The sequence below is a fragment of the Tyto alba genome, unplaced genomic scaffold, assembly GCF_018691265.1.
Source record: "Tyto alba isolate M040663 unplaced genomic scaffold, T.alba_DEE_v4.0 Super-Scaffold_10, whole genome shotgun sequence".
NCBI classification, from domain to species: Eukaryota; Metazoa; Chordata; class Aves; order Strigiformes; family Tytonidae; genus Tyto; species Tyto alba.
This window is the reverse complement of record NW_024881262.1, coordinates 9,896,420-9,916,906: the sequence shown is the minus strand read 5'-3', so window position 1 is coordinate 9,916,906 and position 20,487 is coordinate 9,896,420. Positions and strand designations below refer to the sequence as shown.

At 51.8% G+C, this 20,487-nt stretch overlaps 1 protein-coding gene across 1 annotated transcript; it reads right to left on the bottom strand.

Moving 5' to 3' along the window:
- Window positions 1-8,623: 8,623 nt before the first annotated feature.
- Window positions 8,624-11,183, bottom strand: SOX2 (SRY-box transcription factor 2). The gene has a single exon (XM_009971101.3). The coding sequence runs from the start codon at window positions 9,715-9,717 to the stop codon at window positions 8,770-8,772; it is 948 nt and encodes a 315-aa protein (XP_009969403.2). The 5' UTR covers window positions 9,718-11,183; the 3' UTR covers window positions 8,624-8,769.
- Window positions 11,184-20,487: the final 9,304 nt, after the last annotated feature.

Below are 20,487 nucleotides of genomic sequence, written 5' to 3'. Positions count from 1 at the left end.
CACAGCAGATTTAAATGTTGGTCAAAGGAGTCACAACTGTTCATTAAAAGCAAACCCTAACTAGTGCTAATGTATAGCCATTTTGTGAGCTCAGGACTGTGGAAAGAGGCGAAAAAAGTCTGAGAGTGTGAGCTGATGCCGTGCTGGCTGGCAGTGTGTGGTCTATTGTAGGGAATGTGCTTTTTCCACTGAACAGAGAGCCCCCCTCTTTTATTCCCCAGCTCTACTGCACCTGCACTGGATCAGGGAGCTACTGCCATTCACCACATCAACAGAGAAGACATCTCTGACAGCACTCAATTCATTACATTTCTTCCTGCTTTTCAAACCAACACACACACACACACACACAAAAAAAAAAAAAAAAAAAAAAAAAAAAGTATTGCCAATCAGTGCCGGGGGGTGCAGGGAAGAAATCTTACAATACTTTATATTCGCCACTCATTTCGGATTTCATTAGTCAGAAAACTCACTTCTCAGCCAGTTACAACTTTTTCTTTCTTCCTTTCTTTGCTTAGGGGGCTGCTGGAAGAAGGAGCCGGGGCGAGTGCCATCTCCCTCCCCACGGCCGGGGGCGGCTGCGCGCCGGGGCCCCCCCGACCCCCGGGAACAGAGAGAGGGGCCGATGTCGGGTGTCCCCAGGAGAAAGAGCTACAAGTTTATTCATAATTCATGGGAGCAGAGCCGCCTGTTCTCGGGAGACGAGGAGAAAGAAACGGCCAAAGAGACCGAAGTGTCCTTAAGCAGCTGGGGGGGGTGGTGGGGGGTGTTACCGGGGTGCCCGGGCAGGGGCGGGGGGGCGGCGGGGCAGCCCCGGGGCCGGCGGCCGCCGCGGGGAGGGGACGCGCCGGCCCCCCTAAGCCGGAGAGAAAGTTGTAGTTATCGGCAAAACTCCTCCAAAGGGACTCCGGGGAATTTCGGGTTAGTTTAGATTCTTCAAAAACCGTTTTTCAGAAACATTTGCAAGCAAAAGAAACCGAGACGAGGGGTTTAGATTCAGGTATTTGATCCAGACATCTAATTAGAGTGGCCTCAGCGATTGAAACGGTGTTAATACCCATTGTTCCCCGATCAGATCCTTTGGCCCTCCACCGCTGGGCTACTCTCCTTTTCAAAATCCCAAATAAAAATCTTTCTATTTGAAACAACAACAAAAAAACCCTGCATTTCCCCCTTTCTCACCCATTTTCCTCTATCGCGAGCAAAAGCAAACACTCCTGGGTATTTTTTCTCAGACGCTGGCGAAGAATCACACCCTCTCAGTGGGATTTTAACAGAAATAAATCACAAGGAGCTGTTGCCTACCTGAAAAGTAGGAGGAAATCCGATTGTCTGGTTTCGGGTGTAATGTGTGTATCGATAAGGAAGACACAGCCATCTCAGAAACGGGACCCAATTAATCTATGGGTTTCTTTACATCACCCCCTGTTCAGATTTATGATTTGGAAATATTGATTCATGTGACAGGAAAGTCGCAACTACTGTGTGTGCATAACATTGGGGAGGACACAGAGCAAGAACCCGCAGCAACGCAAACCCCACTCGCGGGAGAGCCAGATTGCTTTTTAAGCTAAAACTAATAATTTCATAACTGATTCACATTCAATCTGGCGCCGGTGACGTCACGGGGCATTAGCATACGAGGAGGGATGAAGCCAGTGTGGCTGGAGTTGATAAGGTGCCTCCTGAGGAATTCGCTGCTTGTTTTAATACATTAATTATTTCTCTGTCTTCCGCAAGTTTTGCAATTTATAAGAGCTTAAAGGAACCATCATTCCAAGAAATGCCAGAAGGACACGTTTGAGAGCTGCTCCCGTGGCACCCGCACCCCTGGCAGGAGCCGGGCAGCCGGGGGCAGCGTGGGGACGAGCCCCGGCCCCGCACACGGGAGACCCGCGGGCTTTGGTGCTGGTGAAGCGGGCCCCGGCCCCGGGTGTCCTTATTCTCCCGGGAAAGCCGCGCTCGCCCGGCCGGGCCGCCCCAGCGCCGGGGCGGTGCCCGCAGGAGGGGAGACAGGTTTGCAGGATCAGGCCCACAGCCTGAGAAGTGTGGGAGTGCGTGGGAGTGGGAATGTGTGCGTCCCAAGGCACCTCTCAAGAGGCTTCCCGCGGGAGAGGCTCTGCAGAGGCCTGTTTCTCTCTAGCACCCGGTGGGATTCCCCGCTTCTACTCCACCCCCCCCCCCCCCCGTTAATCACGACTTTCTGCAAAAAAAGCGCCCACATTACGTCATCAGCCCTATCTGCTGCGGAGCTGATGGGGTCACCGAGGTCCCGGGGCGGGGGAGCCCGCGGGGGGCCGGGCCTCCCCTCTCGCTCCCCCGGGGCGCGGGTCTCCACCACCTGCCCGGGAGCGGGGGGCACATCCCGTCTGGGGGCGACGGGGGGGGGGGGCCCTGTGCCCGTTGCTGGGCTCCGGGGAGTGGGACGCGCTTTGGGGAGCAGAGAGGACACAGCCCAGCTCCGCGCCTAGGGGCTGGCAGGGCTCCCCTGGGGCTCGCCGGGCTCCCGCGGCTCCCCGGAGCCTCTAGGACGGGGCCCCATCGCCGCTTCGGCCCCACCGAGCTCCACCGGGCCCCGCGGGAGCGGCCTGGCAGCCCCCGCCCTGTGGGGTGCCGTTCAGGGACACCCCCCACCCTCCCCGAGCTGCGGGCCCTCTGACTCCTCTGAAGAAGTCAACGGCCTCGCAACAACCGCTCGGGGACTTGGAGGGAGGGAGAATCTTTTTTGTCGGCGGGGGGGCGCGGGGAAAGGGATGCAAAAAAAACCACATAGAAACTCTAAAATATTTTTTTTAAAATAATATATATATATATAAGAGAGATAAAAACACGCCGCAAAAGCTCTCGTTCACATGGCAGAGGTCCTGCGAGGCGGCACGCCGTGCTGGTCCCCGCAGCCTCAGTTCCCGGAGACAAACTCCGGGAGAAACTTCCCGGGCCCGGCGCCGCCCCGCGCAGGGGCTCCCCGCGGCCGGGACCCCGCGCAGGGGCTCCCCGCGGCCGGGACCCCGCGCAGGGGCTCCCCCCGGCGCTCCCCTCCGCAGCGGGGCCGGTGTCTGCGGCTGGGCAGCCGGGCCGGCGGGGCCGGACCGGCCGGGCAGTAAGTGTCCGAGCCCGCCTCGCTACCGACCTCACTAAATTATAATGAAAAATTACAGCTCTTTTCGGCGCGCCCCCTCCCCCTGCACGCACAGGCGCACACTGCTCCGAACACGCTCCCCTTCGCACACGCACACTCACACGCACCCACAGGGCTCAGCCACAGCAAATCCGCTGCGGACTCCAGAAGCAAAGCTCAAAAACCATCACGGCAAGGTCTGGGGTTTGGCTTTGTTCCCTCCCCTCTCCGCCCGCACGGCACCTGCCAGCGCAGGCAGCTCCGCCGGGCTCCGAAGCGCGAAGCGACGCGGAGCGGCGCGGCCGGGCCGCGGGCGCGGTGCCCGGGCAGAGCCGGCGCTGTGCCGGCCCGGGGGACGGAGCTCGCCCTCCCGCTCTCGCACAGCCAAGCGTGAAACTCCTGGAATTTCCATCCCTGGGTTCCTTGGTTGATTTTTTTTTTTCTCCTTTTTTTTTTTTTTTTTTTTCCCAGCTCGCAAGTGAAACAGCCCCCACACTCACTTCAGCGCTGTACGTCCTCACCAAGTGAATTGATTCCTCAAAAGCAAAATAGTACCAAACTTCTTGCAATTCCCCGTGCCATCGTCAGAAAAACTGGTTTTAATTACCAGAACTAAAATAGCGGTGGTGCTAACTAGCAGGCGATCAAACCGCAATCAAACTTCAATCTCTGAGCAGTTAGCTATAAACTGTCAGCAATTGAAAAGTAAACCTGGTGCACACAAAGGCTCTGTTTAATTTTCTTGTTGTAATGGCTCTAAATGAGGACCCCATCACTATGCAGTTAAGCGGTGTTGCTTGTCCCCCTGAGGCGCTGATCAGTTCTTTTTAATGTGAGAAAACTGGCAGCTCGAAGCCCGTCAATGGAGCTCCCACAACAAAAGTCCTGAAAAGCTGAATGAATTGGGTTTGTAATTACTGCTTCCCTCTCCCCCCTTGCAGCTTATCTCTTATTCATTCAACATATATTATTGTCACCTAATCGCGCACTCCCAACATTTTTTTTTTTAGTATCTACTACTGCGGACATGTTTGTTGTAGAAATTAAACAAAATAATCCTCCCTTCTCTCGCTCCCCTCCACCCCCCCAACAAAAATGTTGAAACGACAGTGTCAGGCGAGGCTGGCTGGCGTTAAAAAAGCAAAGACGAAACTCTCCTGCCATCTGAATGTCAGCATTTTGCATATATCCTCAGAAATCTCGTACGCACCGAAGCAGGCTTTAGATTTTAATATTTGAGTTAGATCAGGATTTAAATAACTGAAGTGTATCTAATCACACGTATCAGTAATGGGCCTCTTTCTTTCAGTGGGACCTATATTATATACTACTTAAATTGCTGAGCTATCTACCTCCCGTTCGGAGGCAGATATCCAGGTCTGCAGCCCGTTGGGGACGAGAAGGAATTAATCTTGAGAGAGAACACGCTGCTGCGGGGATCACCGCCACCCCCCGAGGTCCCACACGGCACCAGTGGGCATCTCAAGGTATAAAAATATGTTTTCAGCCAAGAAATGTCTGATGGCAGCCAGCAGCCGCTGGCCCCGCGGGCTGGAGCAGGGGCTGCGAGGCAGAGAGCCTCTCCCCAGGTCCCCCACCGCAAGAAGCTGTCGGTTGCAGAAATAAGTACAGCTATTACAACCAAATCTACTAACAGTCTAAATAATTAATTGAACCATTGCTCTTTGACCCTTGGAAAGTCCAGTAGGGACCCGTTTGTAGTAATAATACCCCCGAATGAGCCCTTGTCAAATATTCATTTAGTGGTTAATGTGAGCGATTTCCCCCTGGGACAGTCTGTAATACCAGCTTCCCAGCTTTGGCAAGAAACCCTGCTAATCTACCTCTCCAGTTCCGCAAAATATTTTAACACCCCTGTCCTCAAAAAGCCGTAAAAAAATCACAGGGGAAACTATAATCTTATCCTTGGGTTCATTTCGACTCTTGGAAGGTTAGTGAAACATTACACTGGCGCTCCTGGACTGAGCATCACCCTGGCTATAAAGCACACAACAATTCACCAGAGGAAAAACACAGAGAACCCAAAAGGTCTTCAATAACCAAAATTAAAACATATCCACGAGCTCTGCTACACATTTCAGCTGCCACAGATGAAAGCCCAGGGTAATGGCTTATGCATAAGGGGGGTTATTGCATGTGCTGAATTTAAAATTAGCAGTGGACAATAGCGTTCCTCCAAGTAACACTTTAAAAATAAAATCGTTCAGCTGTATGTGTAAAATGCTGTGGGTTATCCTCTCTAAACGGATAAATGGATGGATGGATGGATGGATGGATGGATGGATGGATGGATGGATGGATGGATGGATGGATGGATGGATGGATGGATGTAAGGAATCTGTCCAAGGGAGATCAGGTTTCAACCACATATATTCCACATCGTACTCCGAAATCTAAGCTTAAATAAATTGCCCATAAAAAAAAAAGTTGCTGAATTCACTAAGCCTGAATATGTGGCTTAGTGCCTTTTGTTTAATGGTATTAGCTCGCCTTCTCTATGCGAATTGTAAAAGGAACAACATTTCCAACTACCCCCCTCGAATATTTTAGTTAGCACTTCAAAAAGGGGCCAGTTTTTATTGCTGTTAATTGGCTAAGATTTGCTTTTAAAAAATGGAATCGCTATATCGATTGGGCTTTTATTCCTGGTTCTCTTTTCCCAGCCAGGAGAGCAGGAGCAGGGATGTGGGCTCGTTACCACGTGAATAATCCCCAGACGCATTGCAAATGCTCACAGCTCTGAAAAAGAATATTTTACTCCTTGCATTAACGTAAAAGAAATAGAAAAGGTTGAGAATCTTCAGGAATTGCTGTGCTGCCCAAATACTGCGACGGTGCAGAAATAAAAAGGACACAGGGAGCTAAACTACAAAACCAGGCAGTGAGCAAAACTCCACATCTCTTAGTCTGGCAATGCTAGTTTTCATCCGGACACCAGGCTTCAAGGATGGAGGCCAGGACTGAGCCTAGGAAAAAGCACTACCAACTAAAAGCCACGACCAGACAGGTAACTTTTTTTTGTGGTTTGTTGTTTTGGTTTTGGTGGTGGTTTTTTTTTTGTTGTTGTTGTTCTTTTCTTTTTCTTTTTTATCCCTGCCTTCCACCTCTCCGAGATAAAGTGAAATCCAGTGACCAACAAGAAACAGGAGAGAGAAAAGCTGAGCAACACTTACTCCCATTCCGGAGTGCCCACTTTGTGCCTTGCCTAAATCAACCATCACATCCTTTCCTTGCCATGCACAACACACCATTAGCAGAAGATACCACCAGTTTGCAATCACAGTGCCCCCAATTGAGTCCCCCCCTGATTTTCAAAATTATTATTATTATTATTATTATTATTATTATTATTATTATTATTATTATTATTATTATTATTATTATTATTATTATTATATATCTCTCACGCGTCTCCCAAGGGAAACCGCAGCCACATTAGCAGCACCGAATAAACGCTGGGCTTCTGTGGGGGGGACACGGGCTGCCGCGGCAGTTGCTCGGTTCTGTCGCCCCGCGGCCCCGGCGCTGCCCGGGGCGAACGGGCCCTGTTGGCGGCCGGAGCGCGGCCGCGGCCGCCAGCGCGCAGCAGCGCGGACCCTTCTCCTCGGGAATTGCGGTTACAACTGTACAAAGTAAAACTCTACCTGGCACGGATGGCGGATCTCTCCTCCTATTTGGCGGGCGCTACCGCTTCTCTTTGGGGCTTGTGACCGGCTGCGGAGAGTGTCCGAAACGGGGCTACACCGCGCTGGCAATTTAAGAAATAGGATTCAAGAAAGAGCTGTGATAAAGCGTGAAAGTCTCTGGCATTCGACCGTTTTTGTTTGTTTGTTGGCTTTTTGTTGTTTCTTACCTTCGCCCGGCCGAGCCCCCCCCCCCCCCCCCACCGCCCAATTCTTCCCCCCACCCCCAGATCTCACCCCTCCCGCGCTGCCCAGGAGCCAGGGGAGGAAAGTTTGGCAAGTCCCGAACAAAGGGAGCAGGGAGGGCTCAGCCGCCCCGGGCCGGCCGCGCCACGCTTCCAGCCACGGAAGGCCGGCTGCGCTCCTGCGTGCCCCAGAGGCAGACGGCACCGTCGGGAAAAGAGAGACCGAAATTATCTGCACATGCAAAGGCGGCGCCCGCTCGTGGTGCCCCGGCCGGGCTGCGCTGCCGCCGGCTCCGCTCCGCGCCCCGCGCCCCGCGCCCCGCTCCGCGCCCCGCCGGCCGCAACAAGTGGGCAAAAGCAGCCACGTCCCACCCCCCCCTTACCCCACCGCACCCCGCGTCCTCGGAAGGGAAAGGAATTGGGAAAGGAGCGTCTGGCTCCGCAGTCCCGTCCCCCCGAAGGAGGCACAGGCAGTTATTCCATTGAAGCTAGCGTGCTTTCTCTCTCTCTCTCTCTCTATACATACGTATAAAAATATTCATGCGTTATATACATATATTGCTGCATTATTTATCGTACTCGGTTGGCTACGATGATACTTTCTACTGCATGAATTATTTAAAAAACAGCTTGCGTTACAAAAATAAATCCAAGACTCAAGCGGAACTTCAGTGTCCATATGTCAAAAATTTATTTATCTCAAACTGTGCATAATGGAGTAAAAACTTAACTTGAATATGTACCTGTTATAAGGATGGTATTAGTTCAAATATATACATGGACTGTCGGCAGACTGATTTCAAATAATACAGAGCCGAATCTTTAAAATACAACTACGGAAAATGAGGAAAAAAAAAAAAAAAGAACTTAAAATATCATCACAATAAATTTACAGAAATATTACAAACCATAAGAAAATATTTCAAACACAGTAATTTCAGGTTGTTTTTTTTGTTTTTGTTTTTTTTTTTTTTTCTTTTCTTTTCTTTGAACAGGATGAAGTCTGGAAACAAAAAGTTATAAATTAACAAACGGTGTGTGAACCTGCATGGCAATTTTTGCTTTTTAACAAGAAGTAAAAAAAAAAAAAAAAAAATTTAGTACAATCTAAACGTTTGCCCTTTTACAGCAAACCAAGCCCATGGTTCGCAAGTACTCATCCTACCTTTTTTGTCTTTTGTACAATTTCGAAAACAATTTAAATGTCCAAATGCTGTAAAATAATTTCCTTTCCTCTCGCAGCTGCTATAAATTCAGCTGCCAAAGCCACAATGCTCGAAGTAGACTCTATTTTTAAAAAATAATTGGCAAATTTGCGAGTTTGTTTTTCTTTTTTTTTTTCTTCTCTCTATATTACCAATGGACATTCTGATTGCCATGTTTCTTTTGATAAATACTGTACAAAAGTTGCCTGCAAATATTAAAACATTTTCCTCTTCGCTCTTTGAGTCTAGCTCTAAATATTATTGGTAAAGACTTTTGCAAACTTTCTGCAAAGTTCCTACCGTTTTCACTAGAACTTTTTAAAAGTTTTGTGTAGTTGCTTCCCCTCCGAGATCTATACAAGTTCCTTGTCGGTTTAATTTCTGCCCCCACCCCACCACCCCACACCCCCCCCGCCCCGAGTTTTCTCTGTACAAAAATAGTCCAAAAAAAAAAAAAAAAGTCCAGAATTTCTAATAAAAGTTTTTTTGTCGTTTGTTTGTTTTGTTTAGTTCTCCTCCCCTCCCACCCTCCCCCCCCACTCCCCGGCCCCTTTGTCTTACATATGTGATAGAGGGAGTGTGCCATTAATGGCTGTGCCAGGAACAGGTGCACTCTGGTAGTGTTGGGACATATGAAGTCTGCTTGGGGCAGCTGGTTCTGGTACTTCAGCACCTGGTAGATACATGCTGATCATGTCCCGAAGGTCCCCAGCTTGGCAAGGAGCCCTCGAATGAGACGAGGAAGTGACTACGGGGGGACTGGAGCTGGATTCCGTCTTGACCACCGAGCCCATGGAGCCCAGGGCCATGCCCGGGGTCCCTTGCTGGGAGTAAGACATGCTGTAGGTAGGCGATCCGTTCATGTAAGTCTGCGAGCTGGTCATGGAGTTGTACTGCAGGGCGCTCACGTCGTAGCGGTGCATGGGCTGCATCTGCGCCGCGTTGTGCGCGTTCAAGCCCGGGTGCTGCGGGTAGCCGAGCTGCTCTTGCATCATCCCATAGCCTCCGTTGGTCCAGCCGTTCATGTGCGCGTAACTGTCCATCCTCTGGTTCACCCCAGCTCCCAAGGTGGCCCCAACCCCTACCCCAGTCGTCATGGTATTGGTGCCCGGCGCCAGTAAGCCCCCTGGCAACGTGTACTTATCCTTCTTCATGAGGGTCTTGGTTTTCCTCCGGGGTCGGTATTTATAATCCGGGTGCTCCTTCATGTGCAGAGCTCTGAGCCGCTTGGCTTCGTCAATGAAGGGTCTCTTTTCCGCCTCGGATAAAAGTTTCCACTCCGCCCCGAGCCGCTTGCTGATCTCGGAGTTGTGCATCTTCGGGTTCTCCTGGGCCATTTTCCGCCGCTGCCCGCGGGACCACACCATGAAGGCGTTCATGGGGCGCTTGACCCGGTCCGGGCTGTTCTTCTGGTTGTTGGCGGCTGAGTTCGAGTTGCCCGTGCCTCCCCCCGAAGTTTGCTGGGGGGCGGGAGGTTTCAGCTCGGTTTCCATCATGTTGTACATTCAAACTACTTTTGCCTGGAACCAGCCTTGAGCAGAGAAGCGAGGAGCAGCCGCAGCGAAGTCCCAAGCCGGACTTTTTTTTTTTTTTTTTTTTCCTAGGGAGGGGTAGGAAAGGGGGGAGGGGGACTCCCCAAAACCACACTTGGATCAAGATCAGGATCTTCCTCTTCGTTGATGGATTAATAATGCTAATAACTGCTATTATTACCGCCGGAGCCTTGATTTTAAAAAACTTCTTCTTCTTCCTTTTTCCCTTTTCTCTGCCTGCCGCTCTCTCTCTCTCTCTCTCTCTCTCCACCTCAGTCTTAAAGAGCCAGCAAACTACTTTACCCCCTTTTGCAAACACACACACTCTCTCTCTCTGCCTTGACAACTCCTGATACTTTTTTGAACAAGTTAATAGACAACCATCCATGTGATGGGGGCTTGTCAGGGAATAAATGTGTTCGCCCCGGCCAATCAGCGCGCGGCGGCTCCGCCACTGAGGACAAGTCTCTACCCCTGGTTTTGCATGAAACGGGGCGGGGGCTCGGAGCCGCCGGGACGGCTCGGCGGGGGAGGCGGGCCCGGAGGCGGCCCAGGCAGCCACTGGGAAGCCTTTGTATCCCCCTTCCAGCAACAGGTCACACACGCCTTTTGGAGGAAGTGGGTAAACAGCATTGTTGCTACGTGTTTTTTTTTTTTTTTTTTTTTCTTTTTCCTTTTTTTTTTTTTTTAAGTTGGTGTTGGCTTAGGGCTGGGAGAAGCCATGGGGGGAACGGAGCGGGAACGGCTTCCCCCCGGCCCCCACCCCTCCGTTCGCCAGCGCCCCGTGGGACGGAGGGGCAGCCCGGCTGCGTGGGGCCCCGCGTGTGCAGCGCTCGCCCCATCCAGGTCGGCCCAGCGCGCCGAGCCCCGGCCGCCGCGGCCGTGGGGTCCCGGTTGAAAGCGGAGCCGCGCCGCCCCGCAACCGGTCGCCGCCGGGGAGCCGAGGTCGCGCCGCGCAGCCCGGGGAGAGGCTGTGCCCTTCTCCCGGCCTTCCTCCGGGCCCTGTCCCGTTCCAGCCGTTGCACACACCGCCAAGCCCTCCCCCTCCAGCCCCCGGCCTCGGAGGATGGGGGGTGTGGGGGGGGTGTGTTGTCCAGTGCAAACACGGGTCTCCCAAACGCCGTCCCTGCAGAACACAAAGAGGGGTAGGGACCCCCTCCGCAGGGGCTGGGGAGGGGGCCGGGGAGCGCTCCGTCCCGCGGGCGCGACCGGGTCGGGCGGCGTAACGTTACCCCGCGGCCATTGTGCGGGCGCGGGCGGCGCTGGGTGGGCGCGCAGCGCGGGGGGAGCGCGGCCGGGCGCTACCAATAGGTAGTTTTGTTTCTCTTGTTGTCGCTACACGGGGCCGCACAAAGCCCCGGCTAAGTTTACTTCCACTCTCTTGTTGGGATCTTTGTTGCTAAAACGCACTTGACGACAAAGGAAGGAGGGGAGAGAGGACGCGGAGCGGGAGCGGGGAGGGGGGGGGGGAGCCGCTCGCCAGACCCCGCACCAACGCGCGCCGCCCCATCCGCGGTGCTCCGCGCCGCTCCGCGCCTCCCCCGCCCCGAGGTGGGGGGGTGAGGGGCCGCTCCGCCTTTCGGTCCGATCCCCCCCCCCCCCCCGCCCTCACAGCATTAATCCGGAGCGGGTGAGGGGCGCTGGGGGAGCCCCGAGCAGCGCCCGGGGCGCGGGGCGGGAGGGGCCGAGGGCAGCGCCCGGGCGCCCCGCGAGGGCTCAGCCGCGGCGCTGCGGCGCCCCCTGCCGGCCCGGCCGCGCCCCGGGCGGGGAGGCGCCGCCGGGAGAGGGACGGGGGAGCCGGGGAGGGGGGAAGGGACCGGGCAATTACACCCAACCGAAATAATAACAATAAAAAACCGCCCGCGAACAAGGACGCATCTTTTTTTTTTTTTTTTTTTTTTTTTTTTTTTTTTTTTCCCCCGTGTGTGGATTATGCAAATAAATCCTATCGGGTTTAATGTGTTTAATTCGAAAATGTATATATAACCCGGAGATAAGTGATAGGTTAAACCGTCGAAAAATAGGTGCAAATTACAAGATGTGGGATAGAAACAGACTCTGATTGTCCAGACACTCCTGAGGGCAGGGCGGCTGTTTACTTTCTTATTGTTCTCCCTTCGGTCTGCAGCTGATAACGTTATTCCACCCCCCCCCCCCAAAAAAAAAAAAAAAAATCTTAGGGATAATTAAGTTTGAAAAAAGAAAATGGGGCTGGGTGGGTGGCAGTGGTGTTTGTTCATCGGAATAAACTGATAACTGAGGGCTGGTGGTGCACAGGCAAAGTGTGATTTTTGCGCTGGCTGTAGCTGCAGGAGGTGCGTGGGGTGCACGGCCCGGGGCTCCACGCAGGACCGGGGTGGTGGGGGCTGCCCCATGCACGCTGGGGGCCTTTCGGGGCCTGGCCCTTTCCTGACTGCATTCATGGTCGGAATAAAGGATGGGAAAGGTCTTGCGATTGTGTTATCACAGCTCTGTTTTTAATTAACAGTTTTAATTGTCGATGCAATAAACTATCTGGCATATATACGTAACGCACTACAGAAAATAAAGTGAGGGCAATGGCTCTTTTGGGGCATTTTCTGCCTTTCCTCTGGGTGTGGAGCTGTTCTTGGTTGGGAATATGGACACACATACACACGGGTGGAAGCAGAGGCAGACCAGAATTCTGGCTATAAAATAAAAAATAAAATAATAAAAAAAAGATTAAATGGCCTCTGATTTTCTGTATTAATGACAGTAACAACACCACTCTCTGGAATAATATAGCCACGTTGGGAAGGGAGGCCTGTGGAGGGATGTTTTAATCTGAGTGGATTTAAAAAATCGTTGCCTTTGGTATAATTTATGGAAATGAAAAGTGCTTACATTAAACAAATAGTCTGCAAATGTTCTCAGTGATGGTCTCTGCGGCACACGCACTCTTATTTCGAGGTTATGGGTGTCTTAAAAATAAAATTAACGTTAACTACTTGGATTTCATGTATTTATTGTTCTAATACTCGCCGATTTGTCTAAAAGCCCTAAGGATGCGACCTATCGTGTTAACTGTATCGGAAAGAATATACACATTTTCATATTATTTTTTTCATGACCATACTAGTAACCAATCTAAAGCAAACTATTAAGCGGTCTTGTGGAGATGGGAGATTGCAGCTCCATTTTTTGTCCTTAGCTGCAAATAGAGGTTTAACTTGCAGTAATTAGGTGAGAACTAGCCAAGCATCTTACTATTATGATGCTTGTTAAAAACGCTTCTTTTCTGCATCTGCATTTGAGTGTGTTCCCCTCCACTCTTAATCTTCTTATGGAAATGAAGGCGAACGGCAGGGAACCTGCAGAGACTTAGAGAATGTCCTTGTTAACTGGAATTTCTCAGCATTGCTAATTAGCAGAGTTTGACGACCACCAGTATTGGGGAAAGCTCTGTTTAGCCACTCACAAACCCTTCCGAGGAAGAGCAGACTAATTTTATTTTGTAATTAAAATCTGAAAAGGGCCCTATTTGACAGTTAGGGCTATGAGAGTTTTATCTCCCTGTGAAATAATTACTGCCTTGATAACTCAATTTTCTGCAAAATGTCAACTGTGAGCTCCAAAAGTTTTAATTTCATTACGTTAAAAAAAAAAAAAAAAAAAAAAAAAAAAAAGATGCGAAGACGAAAATGTACAGAGAGATTTCCTTTTCCCCCTCTAATGCTGAAACAGCCCAGCGCTCAGGAGCCAAAGTTAGCCAGGGAAGTTTTAACATTCTACCTCTACCCCAATCTCTGGGGAATTTAAAATAGCACATGTTGAGTTTGCGGTAGCGTGCCGAGGAAACGTTGCAGAGATATACCCTGGAATACCCTAGAATAAACCCCGCATTGGGAGTGGGTACGGCCGCGGCGGAGGGGCAGGGGCCACGGCCGGGGCAGGGGCAGGGGGGTCCCGCTGCCCGCGCCGCCTCCCCCCAACCTCCTGCCCGCTCCCGAGGTGGGGAGACTGCGAGGTTTCCTCAGCCAAACAAATATCTCACACGGCGGTGGATGGAGACCCAGCGACAACCGCCGGGCACTCAAAGAAAGAGCTCAGATAAACTTGCGAAGTTTGGCGGGGCCGGGCGCGGGTGAGGGCGGCGGCTCCCGGGGTTCCCGCCGCCCGGCCCCGGCCCGGCCCGCTCTCTGCGAGGCCCGAGGGCGGCTGTTAGGGGCGTCTGTGGGGAACCGAGGCGCTGGTGCAAGTGTAATCCACTCTGCTTACGTTTTGGATATTTTTTTATTATTATTTAAAACGGTTTAATCCCCTTTTTGTCCCTGCCTGTCCAGCAAGTCGCCCGATTGTCGCTCTCAGAAGTGGCATTACACGTACAAACCAACGAGGGGGGCGAGTCACGACCGCTCCCGCCAGACCCCATTTCGCCCAATAATTTCATTCAAGGGCTCTAAGGACCCTTGAAAGCCGGGGAATGCAGAGGGAGCTCCGCGGGTCCTCCCGGCCTCCCCTTTCATCCTCTTTCTCCCTAATGAAACCGCAGGGCGAGCCCACGTGCGGCCAGCCCACGGCCCGAGCCCAACCGAGCCGTGGGGCTCGGGGACGCCGGGGGACACCGGGGGACGCGGGTCCCCCGCGCCGCCGGTCTCTCCCGTAGCCCGACCGCGGCGGCGGGTACCGCCGGGCCCTCCGAGCGGCCCCGCTGCCACCGCCCCTCCCGGGGAGCGCCGCACGCGTGGGCGCGCTGCTGCTGCGGGGCCAGGTCGTGAAAAAACAAAACGCGGGGAGGTTAAAAAAAAAAAAAAAAAAAAAAAAATAAAAAGACAAGGGGGAGAAAGAAAGAAAAAAAGAAAAAGAACCGGCTCCACCTTTCTCCAGGACTACGAGAAGCGAAATTTAAAAAATAAATAAAGCTCAGATCCTGAGACGAGTCTAACGTACACAATAAACAGCAGAAAAGCCGACTTGCACACACCACCTCTCAAAGTCTCTTTCAAAAGGCTGCTCAATAAATGGAGTAGCCGATTGTCCAAACACGCTTCCAGGACTCTTCATAAATAGCCAACAGCCTCCTCAAACTCTCCACGATTTTTTCCCTGCATCTAAAATAACACTCCCTGGACCTCCTTCCCAGAGGAGATCATAATTGAAGCCCGTACTTTTTCTTACATGACCTTAAAAATAAATCAGAAAATCAAGCACCAGTGGTGAGGATAAACTCGGGAATTACTGTACAGCATAACGGGGTAAAATTACAGTTGAATGTAGGCCCTTTAGCAGGAAGGCAACCCCCTCGAGCAGGATCCTTTTTGGCAGTCTATTTGAAGTTATCTTTCCTTCCTAGTTTTATAAGAACAAATGAGTTTTCTTTTCCCATTGTAGTTGAATGAACTCATGTATATTAAACACAAAACCCTTCCTGAAGAACGCTAACTGCTTTGCTTAAACCCACAAAGGCACAAAAATCCAGAATTGAAGGTTTCCAATTCCTGAATAAGTCCCCTTAACTCTCTCAGGCTCGCAGGAGAGAGAGATTGGGGACATTTTCTGAAAGTCTTAATGCCTGGAAGGGGCTATCTCAAATAGAGATGTATTGTCTTTTGCTAAAGTTGAGGCTTCTATTTTATTTCCCTCTTTTCCCTTCACCATCTTTGTGTTGACTCAAGAAAATAATGGTGTAAAAAGGTGTCTGTTCATGGGATCACACGTGTCACCCAAATCAAATGAAGTCCTCTTTGGCCCCAGTGCAGTTTTGATGGAATTATTCCGGCTCCTCCATTGAATTCACACCGTTTCCGAAGCAGATCTGGCAGTTTCAATGGGAACGCTCGAGGAACAGCCCGGGGTGCTTCAAGGTTGCTTCTCTCCTCAGTGCACCTCAAACCCTGGCATCCCAAGGCAGGGTTTGAAAAGTACATTAAAAAAAAAAAAAAAAAAAAAAAGGGAAAAAAAGTACGCCCTTTCCAGTGATTCTCAGATCACTGACATGATCGCCCATAATGGAGCCAAGACGGTGACTTTTATCTCACTGTTCCTCATAGTCCTTAATTTGGAGCTCATTGACAGGACAGACGGTAATGACACTTTCAGAACTGTTATGGTCTGGAGTGACAATCTCTCCATCTCGCCCATGGTTTATTGACACCATGGGCTCATTGTGTCAACTTAGGCTTGTGATTTCAGAATTCTCCAGCGACCGGCTCGTTGTGGGGATTTTAATTCAAATTATAGACTAGCTGTCTATACCGTGAATTCATATTTAGACGGCGCTTAATCGGAGCAGAGAGACGGTGCTATAAATAATAACAGCAACACTTCCCATGTGTCTATCCACTATCCAAAGACCTGAAAGAGCCTTTGCCGGAGGAACCCCGGGCACATGGGAGGAGGTGAGGGTGCCTCAGGCCGCGGGTGGGGAGAGGCAGCTCCCACAGGGGGCTTGGCCGCCCTCTCGGCATACTCCACCCGTGTTTAGGCTGTGGGTGTGGGTGAGCCCAGTGGGGACAGGAGAAGCGCTTTAGGGACGTAACGATCTGGGTTGGGGTTGTGCGGTGGTGGGGGGGAGTGGCACAGCCCTTCTTCCGTGGAAATGACAGGTGAGCGGGACTTTTCCAAACACCCTGCCTGTTCCCGCAGAAGCCTTCCCCGTGGGGCTGGCTGGCTGTGGGGTGAAAGGCCTGCGGGGATGCCCGCTGGGCCCCACTTACTCCAGTGGCAGGAAGGGCAGGGACAGGGCTGTGGGCAGGTGCCATGGAGAGAGAGAAGAGAGAAAAGGTAAAGTAGGGAATTGGCATCTGAGGTTGATTTTCGGGTTTGTTTCTTCAAGTCTCCCCTTCCGCCGCTCGAGCGAGAGCTGTAGGAAATGCCGGCATCCAAAAAATGTCCTTCCAAAAGACATAAATAAACGAAAAATGCACTTTTCCTTCAAGTGGAGATGAACGAGAATGAGCACAGAGCTAATTCCCCTTTGCTGCCAGCTGTCTGCCGAGCCTGGGACCCGATCCCAGATTTACAGCGTTTGCTCCCTTGAGTAACGTTCACAAAATAAACCCCGGCAGCTGAGCTAGGGACTGAGCCCAAGAACACCGCATTTTGGTTAAACCAATCCCTTAGGACCCTCGATTTTATGTGCCAACTTCTGCCCTTAGGAGGGGGCAGTTTACGACCCCTTTACAGCCCCCCTCACAACTGCTGTTTCTAAGGGGAGCACTAAGAGCCCCTCTCCTGGAACCGGGTTAATCATTCACCTTTCAGCAGGAGTCACTAAATTTTTTGCAAAGTGCAGCCTGACGTTAAACCGTGTGTACCAACCGCTCTGTATTTTTTCCGTTTCCTGTGGTAACTGACATATAATATCTCTGTTTAGAGCTAGCTTGACAGATCTATACAGATGTATATTTTTGCTTAATTTCAGAGTTATATATACCCAATGCACACTAACTAAAGAAACAGTAAAGGAAATCTGGGAATTCCGTTGTGCAGGAAATCTGTGCAGGGCTCTTGCTATTATTTATAGAAAATGCTATGCCTTTATTTTGGGAGCTCTTACTACAGAATTGCCTTATTAGGAGTCTCAAGCGGAGATCATACTCGGAAAGTATACTCAGCGCAACAAACAATAATCCTTCATAAAAATCTATTCGTATATAATTTTTCAAGTGAAAAGTTTATTGTGAGACCAACAACCATAGGATTCATTTAATAGAAAAACTGCGGCGTTATGACTTTCATCCAGGCTGTCAACAGGAGATACAAAATAGCCCCAATTTAGCAGAAATAATTTGGTTTCCATTAGTGTTTCTCCTTGCATGCAAGACGCACAAACCGTGCTGGCTATTACCGCAACTCGCAAATACTGCCGTTAAATGCGCTACCCAGAGATATGCAGGTGCCTATAAAATAAGTAGCTAATTCATCTAAAAAGTTGGTGACAATGCAGCACTTCACATATTTTGGCTATCACCCAGGTTTCTTTTAAATCTGTCATCTCCACAGTGAAGAAGAAAAAACCCACTCCAGGCATTCACTTAAGATAACGCTTCTTCCTTTTCCAGGAATTGGGGGAGGGGGTGTTTATTTTGCTCCGGTTTTTAATGTCTTTTTTTTTTTTTTTTTAATTTTGTTTTGTGTGGTTTTTTTAGGGAGGGGGTTGGGGGAATGGGAAGGTGACACGACTTTATTGCTTCGAATTTAAACACATGCCATTTTAGAAATTTTGTCCTTAATGAAAAGGAAACGTTCAACACTGCTCACAAGCAACACCTGTCAATGCTGACTTATTTGAAACACCTTGGGAGGAAAACTTGAGCCTCAGAAAGGCTGGCATTCGCTGGCAGCACTGGAACACCGAAGTTGAGAACGAGTCAAAATTCATCCTTATTTTTGTGCCTAGAACTACTAATAAAGAAGTTGGTTTTCTGAGGATGCCCGGCTGCCCGACGGGCAGAGCCCGAGCTGACGGCGCGGTCCCGCAGCAGCACCCCTGCTCTGCCTGCGTGTGGGAAAACGACATATATCGACATTTCTACAGGACCCAGGCTTTCGGAGATCTCGGCTTAGAAACAAATAGGTGGCATTTTAATGTTTTTTCCTTAACGTTTGGACCTCCGCAGAGCAAACAGCCCGAGCTGGAGGCAGCCTCCCTTCCCGCGATAGCTGGGCTGGGCTCCCCGCTCCCCTTGCCTGTCCCTACCTCACCGCGCTTATTTTAACCCCCCCACCCCCCCCAGCGACGCCAAACCACCCCCAAGCTCCGGCCTCCCCCCTCTCAGCGCTCCCGCGCTCCCGCGGCGGGCACGCGCTCTCCCGCGGGTTTCCCGCGGGCCCCGGCGCGGCCGACAGGGGGCGCCGTCACCCGCGCGGCGCGGCCCCGGAAGAGGGGGAGAGCCCGGAGCGGTGCGGGGTCGAGTGCAGATCTTTAGTCTTCGTGGATAAAAAGAGATTAAAGGCTAAAAAAAAAAAAAAAAAAAAAAAAAAAAAAATTGTATCAATTTTAACCAACTACGAAAATGTAGAGCTTTTATGCTTTGATGTTTCCCAGAAAGAAACTGTTGTATCGGTTGTGAAATTACATCGTTTCAGAGCCAGCGAAGCAGCCGTGGAGTGGTAAAATAAATTAATTAAAAATAATAATAATATGAGGTCCCGAGCTTCCGTAGAGGCACTTAAAAGCTGACACATGCTCCTCCGTCTCCCCTCTCCCTAGCGCTCCTGATGTTCCCTGACTGCCGTTTGATGGGAATAATTAAAAATAAAATAAACCCACGCTAGACGGGGGTTCGCATCCCTCGTTTGCGGCGCGCTGTCCTCACCCTGCCTCTACACGACCGGCCCCTGCCGCACAGCCTTGCTCCGGAGAGGCAGAATACCGCACAAAAGCAAATCGCTAAAATCATAAATCAAATGTTGGTCTTTTACCATATTAAGCATAAATAAAATTGTAACCGGCTACCCACTTTCCCCCTACTACAAAAACTCTTCACCTGTATTTAAATAGCACGTCTTTAATTACAGCAGTTGGGGATGTATGAGGCTGAAATGAAATTAGCAGTCATTACCAGTCCTTTAACTCTGTGGTGCTTTTGATCAGCACTAAATTAGCTTTCCAGTCCTAACAAAGGCTCTATAGCAAGCAGTGGGCTGTAAATAAGACAGCTCGACCTGCCCTCAACACCTTTTCTCTTGTCAATCACAGCTCTATCATTCAGCCCAAGATTAACCTTTATCTACCAAATTCTTACCAAAAAAAAAAAAAAAAAAAAGAAAAAAAAAAAAGAAGGGGGAAAAAGAGGGGGGAAAATCCAACCTGAACTTTGCTAAATGTAACTAAAAAGAGCTTCCCTTTAAATGGTATTATAATGAGCCAAAATGTCAAAATCGATCCTTTCCCAACCCAAATTGCCGTGCATCAGAAGGCAGCATTAGACTGAGGCGGTTAAACGTATCGATTTTTTCTCAACTTCCCCGGGCACGGCCAGCAGCCCCCCCGCCACACCCCCCCCCCCCCCCCCCCCCGCGCCGCCCAGCCAGAGCCCTGCCCGGCGTTGCGCTGCGTTTCCCCTCCGGTGTAACCCCATCTTCCAGCGTGCGGGCCCCGGGGAGCCCCGCCGGGGCTGCCCCCCCCCCCCCCCCCCCCCCCGCCCCCTCTTTCCCCGGGAGCGGGGCCGGGGACCGGCGGCGCAGGAGGGGAGCGCCACCGTCGACAGGGGGCGCCAGAGAGCGGCCGCCGCGGGCGCCGAGCCAGCGCTGCGCGCCCCTGCGCGCCCAGGTAACCCCCGCCCGGGCCGCTGCTCCGCACCCCGCGCACAGCCCCGGCCGCCCGCCACGGAGCGCAACCTCCCGGCAACGGCAATCGAGAGCGCGTCGCTCGAAGCAGCCGGGCGGCTCAAACGCCCGCCGCCGAGCGGGATGCGCGCTGCGCGGCTGGGAGCTGCCCCCCCCCCCCCCACACACACACCTCCCCGCTCCGCGCTTCACCCCGCGCCGAAGCAGCAGCCCCGTCTGAAACACCCCGGGGGCAGCGGAGGGGGGGGAGTGTCCCGGCTGGGCTCCAGCCCAGAGGTCCCCCCGAGCCGTGAGAGGGGCAGAGGCAGTCTGTGGCCGGGGAGCGCTCCCGCCCGGCGCTGAGGTCGCGATCAGCTACCGCGCAACTTGAGCCGAGCCCAAAGCCGCGCGCGAGCCCCCGAGGTGAACGCTGCGGAGCTGAGGGCGGCGGGTCGTAGGTGGGGGCTCCGTTTCCAGATCATTTTAAAGGTCACGGGGGAGGAGGGGAGG

Bases quoted from the DNA above. Each gene is read 5' to 3' on its own strand.
- SOX2 (XM_009971101.3), bottom strand. From the start codon at position 9,717: ATGTACAACATGATGGAAACCGAGCTGAAACCTCCCGCCCCCCAGCAA.